The sequence below is a fragment of the Balearica regulorum genome, chromosome 8 (assembly GCF_011004875.1).
Source record: "Balearica regulorum gibbericeps isolate bBalReg1 chromosome 8, bBalReg1.pri, whole genome shotgun sequence".
NCBI lineage: Eukaryota > Metazoa > Chordata > Aves > Gruiformes > Gruidae > Balearica > Balearica regulorum.
Genome location: NC_046191.1, coordinates 4023181 through 4034899, shown reverse-complemented (window position 1 = coordinate 4034899; position 11719 = coordinate 4023181). Strand labels below are relative to the sequence as shown.

Genomic DNA, 11719 nt, shown 5'->3' with positions numbered 1-11719 from the left:
TTCAGGAAGGATGGTGGGACCAGGTTAGGCATGGCACTAACCTACGGTTCCTCCACGACATTTCCGCTGGGATTTGTAGCTAATTCCTTAGTGGGTCGTGGGATGACGCAGAAACATCTGGGCATTGGTTTCCATCAACTGGAATGGGTTTTAAGTCTCCAAATAGTTCTGGAGAAACGGGTCATAGCAGCGCCTGGATCTAAGGGCTTGATGGAAAGGGGGTCGGGATTGAGCCCCCGGTGATTTCAGGGGGCGTCTGGCCCTCGGCGTGGCCACGCTGCCCCCGGGGCGGGCGAACAGCCACGGCGGCTCTCCCAAAGCCACTGAGACCGCTCAGGGCCCTGAAGAGCCCCGTTGTCAGGATCAGGCCTTTAATGATTGCTGCTGTATGTTAACAGGCCATACCACATATAGACTGGCTATTGTCAGCGCTGATCCTTGTCCAACTGACGGGCTATTCAAAGCGCTTCTCAAGCCTCTCCAAAATCCCAGCTTGTTCTACCCCGATGACAGCCATCCCTCCCATTCGGAGTTTTCTTTGTACGCTTGATAACATGGTGGAAATCCCTTATTATGCTTCTTTTAATAATGCTTTCACATGGCAAGGGGACATGATGTTTTAATTTATGCAGTACACATCATCCTTCGACAATTTGCTAAGAGGAACCCTCGCAACCTAAGCCTGCGCCGAATAACAGAAGTTTATGCAAAACCAGTGGTTTCCAACCTGTGGTCTCCAGACCGCTGGGAATCGGCGGGTTCCTTCGGAGGGGTCACCAGGAGGTAACCGAGAAAGTAGAGCCGCTGCCGGGAGGTTAAAAACGCGCTGTGCACGGAGCCGCGCTGTCACCAGCGCAGGTCTGAGGCTCCCAAACTTGAAACCGAAAATCACTATCTAAGGGGTGTTTTTTTTCTTTTTTATTTTTTTTTTCTTCCTCTCTCCTCAATATGCTGGGGCTGCAGCCCTGTCTTTAAATACCCGCTCAAGTCGATTAAAAGCAGTAAATTCGGGGGGATAACCATGCCGCTCGTTAAGTTACGAGATGAGTTCTGTGAGTTAAAGTCTCACTTTGTTGTAAAAAAAAAGTAATTAACCTTCAAATCCACTTGCTCCCCCCCCCAAATTAATTTTGCAGTATTATCACGCATCTTGAGGCTTCCAGTTTTAAGAATATAATGCTTCTGCTGTTAATGAAGCGGGTATCCACGATCAAGGGGAGCTGAGAGCTACAGACAATTGTTTATTTGCCTTTATTTCTCACGCCCTTTGAAGGTTTTTCTTTTTTTTTTCTTTCTTTTTTTTTTTTTTTATTAAGTGACTTTAGCAGATTGTACCCTCGGAGCTGTGAATAATAGGGTTATTCTACAAAAATGGCCAAGGCTAGTTAAGACACACAAAGCCAGGAAATCCTTTCAGGGATGAAATCAGGACTATTTTAGGGGTGCCGTGTAAGTTGGAGACTTTGCAGCTCGGCTCTGGGTTGCTGCATTGCTGCCAGACACGGCCGCGCTGCTGGAAGGAAAGTTCCTCCCCCGCCGAGGGCTTGCCCGGCTGCCGCGGACCGGGACCGGGGGCCCCTCCCGTACCCCCGGCGGGGTGTGCAAAGCAGAGGGGGGGCGGGGGGGGTGCAAAGCACGGTGGGGGGGTGCAAAGCAGGGCCGATGCGGGGAGGGGGGGGGGGTACTGCCAGGTAAGTTTACCCGTGCAGCAAGGGAGCTTTGCAGCAAGGCATGGGGGGTTCCCCGCGCCGGGGAGGGCTGCCCGTGCGGGGGTTGCACATATGGGGGGGGTACCCCTGTAAGAGGGGGGGTTACCCGTGCGGTGGGGGGGTTACCCGTGCGGTGGGGGGGGGGGTTTACCCGTGCACCGGGCGCTCGCTGCCCGCAGCATCCCCGCCGCCCTCCCGCAGAGCAGCCCTGCGGAGGTCCCCCGCGGCTGGGAAGGGGTTTGGGGGGGGTGGGGGGGGGGGGGGGTGCTGGAGGCCCGCAGCGGGGGCCGCTCGGCCGTGGGATGGGTAAGGGATGTCCGTGAGCCCCGCCGCCCCCCCCCCGGTGCGGGGCTCCTATGCAAATCCCGGCGATTGCGGAAATAAGCGGGGGGGGGGGGGGGGGGGAGAAGGGGGAGGGGGCGCGGAGGGAGGGGGAGGAGGAGGAGGAGGGGAAGGGGAGGAGGAGGAGGAGGGAGGCGGGCGGCGGGCGAATCGCTCGCAACTTCTGCAAAGTCCCAGGCGCTGGGAGCACGCCCGGCGGAGCGGGGAGAGGCAGCGGCAGCGCCCGGCCAGCCCGCCCTGGCCCGCCTTCAAACGCCGGCAGGCAGACCGCACTGCGAAACCTCCCCGGCCGGGAGTCAGCGGCAAAAACCAACAAAAAGGGAAAAAAAAAAAAAAAAAGAAAAAAAAAAAACCCCAACCAAAAGCCAAGGGGGGAAAAAAAAAAAAAAAAAAGAACCGACGCGAACCCAACCACCTAACGGCAGGCGGCAATTGGCTGCGGCGTTTATTCTCTTCCGGGTTCCCAACGGTTGCAAGTTTATTTTAGCGATTAAAACCCCCCAAAAAACCGCGGGGAAAAAAAAAAAAAAGTGTCAACAACCGGAGCCAATCGTCTGAGCCCCGTAAAGTTTCTCACGTACTCTTTATACCTGTCCATGGTACGTGGCGCCTCTTAAACTTCTCTTTTTTATTCTTTTTTTAACCTGATTTCCATGCTTTTGCAGAGGGCAGCAGCTATTGTCTGGGCGGGAGCTGCGCGGGGTCTGGGCGCGGAGGGAGCGCGGGCGCGGGCGTCTGCACCGGAGTTGCCTTTTTATTTCCTCTTTTTTTTTTTTTTAAATCTTTTTTTTTTTTCCAGGGATTTCAGAAAACCGCTGAGCTTGACAGATCCCTCCCTCCTCCCTCTCCCCCCCCCCCATTTCTCCCCCCCCCCCCGCCCCCCGGGACCGCCCGTACGTGCGCGCCGGCTCCGTACGCGCCGTCTGGAGCGCCCGCGGCCGCGCACAAAGAAACGCGGCTGGGCGCGGAATGTGACGGACCGCGGCGGGGGCCAATCGAAGGGGCGGGGCGGTGTGATGTAGTCGAGCTCTACCCAATCAGCTGCGAGGGTGGGTGTTGCGACGTTTGAACTCCCCCGGGGGGGAGGGGCGCGCCTTTTTTTTTTCTTTTTCTTTTTCTTTTTTTTTTTTTTCTCTTTTCCGCCGAAGTTGGCGGCGCCCCGCGGGGTCGGGGCCGCTGGCGGGGCCGGAGCCGAGGAAACCTCCTGCTTTAGCACCCAAAAAAAAAAAAAGGATGGAGGGGGCAGCTTTTATTATTTTTTTAAAAAAATATTTCTTTTTTAAAGCGTGCATAGCAAAACGCTGAGTTGGGAAAAAAATACTAACTTGCGCGCCCACCCGTTTAACACTTAAAAACACCGCGGGGTGCGGGGAGAAGGTATTTTTTGCTCTTGTCCCCCTCCCACCTTTTTATTTTTATTTTTTTTTTTTGGGGGGGGTGGTGGTGGTGGTATCCGCGGCTGCGGAGAGGCTGCGTTTGACCGCGGCCCCTGCCTAGAGGGCGCAACCAGCCGTCCCGCGGCCAAAAGTCTTCCGAAGGGCGCCAAAAGTTACTTCAACATAATGCTGCAAACCGCAAAAAGCTGGGAACGGTGCGGGGGGGGGGTTTGCGCGGGGGCGGAGGGGAGCGCGAAGCGCTCCCCTCCGCCCCCGCGCAACCCCCCCCCCCCAATCATTCAAACAAGCTCCGTGGGGGGGGGGGGGGGATTTTTACCCCCTTGTCCCCTTATGGATGCGATTTTTTTTTCCCGGATTATCTACGCGCAGGGACGCGGAGCGGGGGGGGGTGTCACCTAAACCTCTTCTAGCATCAGTAGGAAACGCTGTTCTCGCGTGGGACACACACACACACACACAAACACACACGGGATACCCTGCGAGTCCCCACGAGCGGGCTGGAGAGCATCCAAACCCCAAACCCAAACGTTGCCGGTGCCAAAACAATGCGCTCGAGAAGTGGCAGGAGGCGCGGGTGTATTTTTAATTTGAAGCGCTTCACTTTTAAGGAGTGATTTTATTATTAAGGGTGGGGGGGGTGGTGGTGGTGGTGTGTGTTTTGCGACGTGCAGCTGAATTGATGTGTTGCTATTTTTGTAAATTTATTATTTGATTTTTTTTTTTTAAGTGGAATAAGCACCCCTGACCATAAAGCACTTGATTTAAAATGACAAGTGCCAAAGGGGATGGGGAAAGTTGTGAACGCCGCTCACCCCACCCCACCCCCCCCCCCGCCCCGGGGTGTCCGTGTGTGTCCGTCCCCCTCCGCGTCCTCCCCGGCCAAGGGCCGAGCGGAGCCGCAGCCCCGCAGCCGGGGAAAAGAAAAAGGAAAAAAAAAAAAAAAAAAAAACCCAACACCACCCCCCAACACCCCAAACCCCCCCCAAAACACAAACCCCCAACAACCCACCCAAACCCACCCACAAAAAAAAACAAAGCCCAAAAAACCACCAACCCAAAACCAAGAAAACTTTGAGCCGACCACCGCTCGCCTCTCCGCGGCTGCCCGCGCTGCGGGGCGGCGGGGCGGAGGGAGGCGGCGGCGCCGCAGCCCCCTCCCCGCCCCTCCCCGCCCCCGCGGGCGGGCGGCGCGGAGCGCTGAGCGGGCGGCGCGGCGCAGAGCGGCGCGGCGCGGAGGGGCGCGGAACGGGGGGCCGCGGCGGCGGAGGGGCGCGCAGCGTGCGCTATGCCTTTAACGGCGCGCAGGGCAGGCATGCCGAGCGCGTAGTGCGGGAAAGTCGAGGCGGGGTTAAAGTTCAGCTCATGGAGCGGCTCCGCGCTGGCTGCAGTTTGGCAGAGTTGGAAATGTGAAAGCAAGAAGCAGGCTCGGGGCTCCCCCTCCTCTCCTCTCTCTCTCTCTCTTTTTTTCCCCTCCTCTCTCTCCCTCTCCCTCTCTCTCTCTCCCCCTCTCTCTCTCCCTCTCTCCCCGCACACGCACACCTCCAAACCGCAGCCCCCCGCAGCAGTCATGTATTCTCCGCTCTGTCTCACCCAGGTAAGCGGCTGCCGGGGCGCGATGGGGCCGGCGCTGCGGGGGGTGCGTGTGTGTGTGCGCGCCGGGGAAGGGGCAGAAACGCAGCTCGCCGAAACTAACTTTGTTGCCTTTCGCTTGCATCCCACCCCCCCCACCCCCCTTCCCGCACGGCCATTTGTGTCGGCACATGGCTAATGGCGCCTACTTATTAATGGTTTAATTAATGGGGGGGTGTGTGGGGGGGGGGTAGCCGCGCGGGCGCGGTGCTGCGGGACGCCCCGCACGGCCCCGCCGTGCTTGGTCATCCGCGATCGATGCCGCCGCCGCCCGCGTCTCCCCCGCCGGAGCGCCCCGCACCGCCGCTCCGCTCCGCGGCCCCGGGGCAGCGCTGCGAGCCGCTGCGCCTTTTCCAGCCCCGGGCGCCGGGCACGGCACGGCCCGCACACACCCCCCCCCCCCCCGCCCGCCCCGGACTCCCCACTCGCGGTTACGCGGCCGGGGGACGCGGGCGGGATCGGCCCCGCTGGCTCCGCGTTTCCTTCCCCCCCCACCCCCCTCCTTCCCTAAAGCCTCCGGGCGCGGAGACGGACCGTCCCCCGCACCTGGGCAGGCTCCCGCGGTGCGGTGCGGTTGCAGCCGCCCCTGCGCGGAGTGCCTTCCGCACCCGCGCAGACCCGCGGAGGCCGCTCCAGCCGGGGACCGGACCGGAGAGGGGACACACACCCCACACACACCCGCACACACACGTACACACACACCCGCAAACTTGTCCCGCGTGTGGCGTCCCCCTTCCCCCGACTCTCCCGCCCCTGGATCGGGCCCCCCGCGGGACTCGGCGTAACTTTTGCGCCCCCCGCTTGCGGCGGGACGGGGCTGCTCGGGGAGGGGGGGGGGGTGTCGCCCCGCGGTGCCCTCAAGTTACGCGGCCGCGGAGCGCCGCCCGCACCCCCCCCCCCCCCCCTTTTCCCCGCGCACTGCTGCAGGACGCTAAATTACACACCTTCAATTAGCAGGATATAATGGTTTAACGAGGAAATGCTTTGTGGTGGACTCAAACCCCAGATTATTTCCTCCTGCAGGAGATTTTGCCTACATTATTCTTATTAATTTAATTTGAATATTTTTTTTCTCCCGGTGAGAAAGCCTCTCCAGGCTCTTTCTGTCGAGAAAAAGGTGAGGAAATGCAGAGAGAGGGGAAGCAGCCTTCCCAGGCAGCCCGAAGAGCTGCAAAAGTTTCGTCCCCTTCCCTTGCCGTGGTGTTTCCCCCCCCCCCCCAACTCTTTCCTCAGTCTCCCCCAAATTTCTGGGTGGGAGAAGCCCAGGCCGGCGGGAGCACAAAACTCCAGCGGGCTTAAAAACCGTACACTTGATTAAAGGCAGGAGGAAAATGGGAGCGGAGGGAGTTTGCAGAGGACACGGGATGCAACTCCGGGCTCTTCCTGCCCAAAGTTTGTGCCTCTAATTCAACTCTGAAAAATACCTGGGTTTTGTCAGTTCTGGTTTTGCAGGAGGGACAGCAGTACGCTCCTCGTAGGGCCAGCAACGTACCGTGTCGCTTTGCATCTGCACGTGTAGCTTTTTGGGTTTAGTAGGCCCGGTTGCACATTAAGGAGAGAAAATAAATCCATGGGCCGGTTGCTCCCTGTCCTGGTATCCCCCCATTCTTCTTTTTTTTTTTTTTTTTTTAACATTAAAAAAAAAGAAAAAAGAAAAAAGCCAGACACTGTGCTTTTACTCAGTTGTGAAAATCTCACGTTCTTGTTGCACGTTTGGAAAAGTAATAACGAGGATTAGAGGCCTCCTGACAAACTCTTCCCTCCGAAGGATCAATTAGGTGATTCTGTCATTTTCTGAAGAAAAAAGGGGACAAGCCCTTAGCAATTGCAAGCAATTTCCGATTTTTCATTTCAGGAGCTTTTATTGATACGAGTTTTGGGACAGAGATAATTTCTTTTTTTTTTTCTCCTCTTTTTTTTGTGTTAAGTTTTGGTTCAGATTTAAAGGGAAGCTTTTGAAAGTGGGTTAGAAAAGGAAAACAAACAGAAATCCTAGTTATGAGCGTACTTATCCAAGCACTGGAACTGAAATGGCACAAGCATTTTGTATCATCTGTCAGGAAAAATCTAAACATCGTTCCATTTACATATCTGCTGAAGATCTAGGAAATAGTTGGGGAACATATGCACATCTCCTAATAGATTTACAAGCAAATGGATTGTAAAAATATTAACAAGGGTCGCTGTAGCTGGCTTAATTTCAAAAGATCAGCAGAAATATATTGTTTCAAAAGACTCCTTTGCAGTGTTACATTATTGCAGGCACCTTTGGGCTGAGTTTTGGGGTTCTTTTGTTGTAGGGTTTTTTTGTTTGGTGTTTTTTTTTGTTTTTTTTTTTTTTTTACACCTTTCTGAAGAGCAGAGGAGAAATTTTGGTATAAGCAATGCAAAATTGTGCGGCCCAAATTTTAGGTGCTGCTTAGAAACAGGCTGTTCTCGGAAGAGCTGTATCCTCAAACTTTGGGGAGTAGTGCAATGAAAAAAACCCAACTTTTTATTCTCGCTTTCCCAGCTTTCTGGTGCCTTTTATTTTTAGGTGACCCATCAAAGGCTGAGCAAACATCTTTATCAAATACTTTGAAAGTTTCCCTTTAAGCTAACTTGAGGAAAGGCAAAGATCCATCTCCTTTTCCACCAGTTACTTAAAATCTTGATATTTTGCAGCGAGGCTGCAGACAAGTCTGCACATCTGTTAGCACACTTGCATTGACACATTTCCAAAACTTTTTTTTTTTTAGGGGGGGTCTATAATAACACTGAAATAAATAATTGTACTGTGCGGAAACCGCTCCCCCCCCCCCCCATCCCCGCTTCCAGCCCAATTTTGTTTGATCAATCCTGAGTGCTTTTATTTCCACTTTGACTTTGCTAATACCTCGCCGCCGAGATTGAAGCGGTGCGATTTTACGGAGCGGCGTGTTTACCAAGACAGTTTGAAAGTTGGTCTGTTTATGAGTCATTAACCTTTTCTCCTCGTACACCATTTTGAAAAGACACATTGGAGTCTGATAGGGACGTGCACACCTCGCCCGCTGAGCAGCGGTGCTTTTCATTTACTTCAGCCCTGGACCCTGACTTTACACCAAAAAGCACCTTTTTTCCACACACACACCCCCACCCCACCCCTGAAGTCTTTTAAAGTGGTTTTTCTTTTTTTTTTTGGGTGTTGTTTTTACCTCCCCTTTCAGGTTCACGTCGTCGAAATCAGCTTTAGCGCAGGTTAAAGCGACTCTCTCTTGGATAGTATCCAGCGTCGAGCCAAAAAAGTCCCGAGCACATGAGATCAGGCAGGACAAAGCGCTGCTTAAAGCAGAAAAGTTAAAATATTTCAGGATGTACCAAGGCGTGTTTAGAAACTGGGAGCGCTTGAAGCGCTCCCCTGGCTCATTGTGGGTCTGTCGAGCCTCTGCCGTGTGTACCTTCGCAGATAAACTTCCACTTGACAAAAGGCCTTTTTTTTCCCTTGACTTTCCCTGAGTGGGGAAGGGGAAGGACAAGAAGGATCAAAAGGGAGGGTTTATTATTTTTAATAGCTTGTAGGGACCTGGAGTTTTTATATTTTTATTATTATTTTTTTTCTCCCCCCCCCCCCCCAAGAGCTGTTTCTGGTGGGTGAGAGCAGCTCCATGTGCTGGGATTGTGCCTCCTCTCACTTTTTGAATCTGCCGACTGCAAACTCGCAGCAATCTTTTTTTTTTTTTTTTTTTAAACTTTATTGAAATTTGAAACTATGATCTTTTCCAGTAAAGGGGGGGGGGAAGAGGAATGTGCCAATCATTGGAGTGATTTATTTTATTTTACCTGCTTATATTTTAATAATCATTCATAGTACTTGTGCTTACTGCTGCTTTGCTGTGCTCTAATGAAATATATTGTGCCGTTTTGCGTAGTTTTTAACAATTTGTGTTTAAAATGAAAATAAATGCTGGGGTATTACCTATAGATTTAAGTATTTACAATTCAGGGGCCACTCAGAATAAGTGCAATGAAAGCTTTTGGGAAGTCAGCAGAAGGTCTTGAATTACGACAGGATTTTACTGATAGATATTTCTGCCATTGATTTCTCAATTTTTCATAATTCTTGAAAAGAAAATGCAAGTTAAAATAAGGTATTGAAAGGAAGTGAGATGTCTGTTGTAACACCCATATTTGCACGACCTGAAATGATTTGGGTAGGAAATGTACTCCATGGGATAATTTAAAAAAAAAAAAAAAAAGTTAGTTAATCTGAAAAATCCCCAGTGTTGCCTTGCAAGGATAGGCAGCGGGTGGATTTAACCATGCTGGGGGAAACGGTGCACAAATTACTTTATTTTTCCGTCCTGGAGGGCCCGATCCTGAGAGAAGGAGGGACTCGGCCCCTGGAAGCAGAGACGTCCCCAGCACGCAGTGCTGGATCAGGCCCCACAGGCTATATACGTATTTATGTGCAGCCCGGAGTTCGGTCATTCATTTATTCAGAGAAAAACAAAAAGCATAGTCCCAGTGCATTATAATATGGTTTGATCTCTCTAGCTGATTTGTGTAGTACTTTTTGAGGATACATATTATAATTTTTTTAACAAAATCGGGGGGTCTTTCTTGCCTTTTTTTTTTATTTTATTTATCAGCATAATTTTACTCGTGATTATTTTTGTGCCAAGGAAGAGGGGTGATCTTTAACTCATCATTACACAAAGCAAACAGTGTCTCTGGATGGCCAAACTAACTTTCCAAGTAGGGCATTTCTTTTTGAATGTATGAAAATATGACACAACGTATAAAGAAAAAAATTGACAATTCTTTGCGTATTTGCACGTCGTGTTAAGGTTTTCTGTTACCGCGTTTTTCAATTTTTCCTGTTTTCTTTTTATTTTCTAGAAGGGCTCAGAGTTTGGTTTGTCCTAATATGCCCAAATATCAGATTTTTTATTTTTTTCTTTTTGACTAAATATAAACAAAACTTTTTTTTTTTTTTTTTTAATTGCGAGGCTTGGCTTTTTCTAGGATTTTAGTGTTGCGCACACGGCATAAATCGGCCGCGTTACTTTCTATTCCCTTCACCATTTAGGAAACGGAGAGAAAACCACCCTTCATTGTATTTGTATATGCAGCTATATTGGCATTTTACTATACTGCCTGCTGCTATTTCCAAATATATCTTGGGGAAAGTTTTACTATACTTTAGACTTCCCCATACAAACATTGATTGGCATCCAAATGTTTAGGATTTGCCAAATTGGCGGGCATACGCTGGCTACACCGCAAGCAGCGGGGTCAGGGAGAGAGCAAAGGGAGATATGCGCTCTGCAAGTGGACTTGCAGTGAGGTTTTTAGCTTTTAACCCATTCTCCTTTTTTTTTTTTTTTAAATTTTTTTTTTAATTTTAAAGAGATTTGGAGTTTGGGGAAAGGGCCCCATCGTTCATCAGCTCCGGCTGGGTGCTCGTGTGAAGTTGGATCCTGTTTTCGGCGGGTGGGAGCGGAGGTTTTGGGTCGACGCGAGGCGAAACGGGGACGCGGCGGTGGCGGGGTCGGGGCCCGTCAGTGAGGGGTACGAGTCCCGTGGCCCATAAAACGTATAAGCACCCTCCTAATTCTCACCGTCCCGGCGAGCCTTACCGCCTCGCGAAAACCCATTTCTGGAGGCTTTTTTGTTGATGGTTTCGGTGACACCGACCCTTCTCTGTAACTTTTTTCAGGATGAATTTCATCCCTTCATCGAAGCACTTCTGCCTCACGTCCGAGCGTTTGCGTACACGTGGTTCAACCTGCAAGCCCGAAAAAGAAAATACTTCAAAAAACATGAAAAACGCATGTCAAAAGAGGAAGAGAGAGCCGTGAAGGACGAACTGCTAAGTGAAAAACCCGAGGTAAAGCAAAAATGGGCATCCAGACTTCTGGCAAAGCTCCGGAAAGATATCAGGCCTGAATTTCGGGAGGATTTTGTTCTCACAGTCACAGGAAAAAAGCCTCCGTGTTGCGTTCTTTCCAATCCAGACCAGAAGGGCAAGATGAGAAGAATTGACTGCCTTCGCCAGGCAGATAAGGTCTGGAGGTTGGACCTTGTTATGGTGATTTTATTTAAAGGTATTCCGCTCGAAAGTACTGATGGCGAGCGCCTTGTAAAGTCCCCACAGTGCTCTAACCCCGGGCTGTGCGTACAGCCCCACCATATAGGAGTTTCTGTTAAGGAACTCGATTTATATTTGGCATACTTTGTGCACGCAGCAGGTAAGTGCCTTTCTATACCACCTTCTCCAACTTTTCGGTTTATCTCCGTGCCGGGTGCCGTGCCTCGGCGGCGGCTGCATGAGCCGGGGAGGGAGCGGGGGACGCCGGTTATCGCCTTCCCGGGGTGGCGAGTGGAGTGCCAAAACTTCCCCCCCCCCACCCCGGCCCTTTATTTTTTTTTTTTTTTTTATGGGCTTTTTAAGGTGCAGCCGTGTAAAAGTGGCTCTCGTTTTCCCGGGGTTAACGGCGTTTCGGGCATCCTTCGCAGGTGTTTTATCCTAAATGTTGTCCTAGGAGGGATCGCAGCCGGATGCGGCATCCTTTATCCTGATTTTGTGGGAAAGCATATAGATATTAATTTAAAAAAAAAAAAAAAGTTTGTATGTGTTAAGCACAAAGTCGTAGAGGGCTAGAGGTGCCCAAGGGTGAG

The 11719-nt window shown here is 51.7% G+C and overlaps 1 protein-coding gene across 14 annotated transcripts in view; it reads left to right on the top strand.

Annotated features, from left to right (window-relative positions):
- Positions 1 to 4635: 4635 nt before the first annotated feature.
- The window catches only part of NFIA (nuclear factor I A), a 254670-nt gene continuing 247586 nt past the window's right edge, over positions 4636 to 11719 (top strand). For 4 of the 14 annotated variants that reach the window (XM_075759236.1, XM_075759234.1, XM_075759240.1 and 1 more), the window contains exons 1-2: positions 4638 to 5042; positions 10758 to 11289. In XM_075759236.1, the coding sequence (XP_075615351.1) occupies positions 5016 to 5042; positions 10758 to 11289 (559 nt within the window). In that variant the 5' untranslated portion in view covers positions 4638 to 5015. Of the gene's footprint in view, positions 5043 to 10757; positions 11290 to 11719 lie in introns of all 14 variants that reach the window. The other 10 variants (XM_075759239.1, XM_075759233.1, XM_075759231.1 and 7 more) reach the window with 5 other exon arrangements.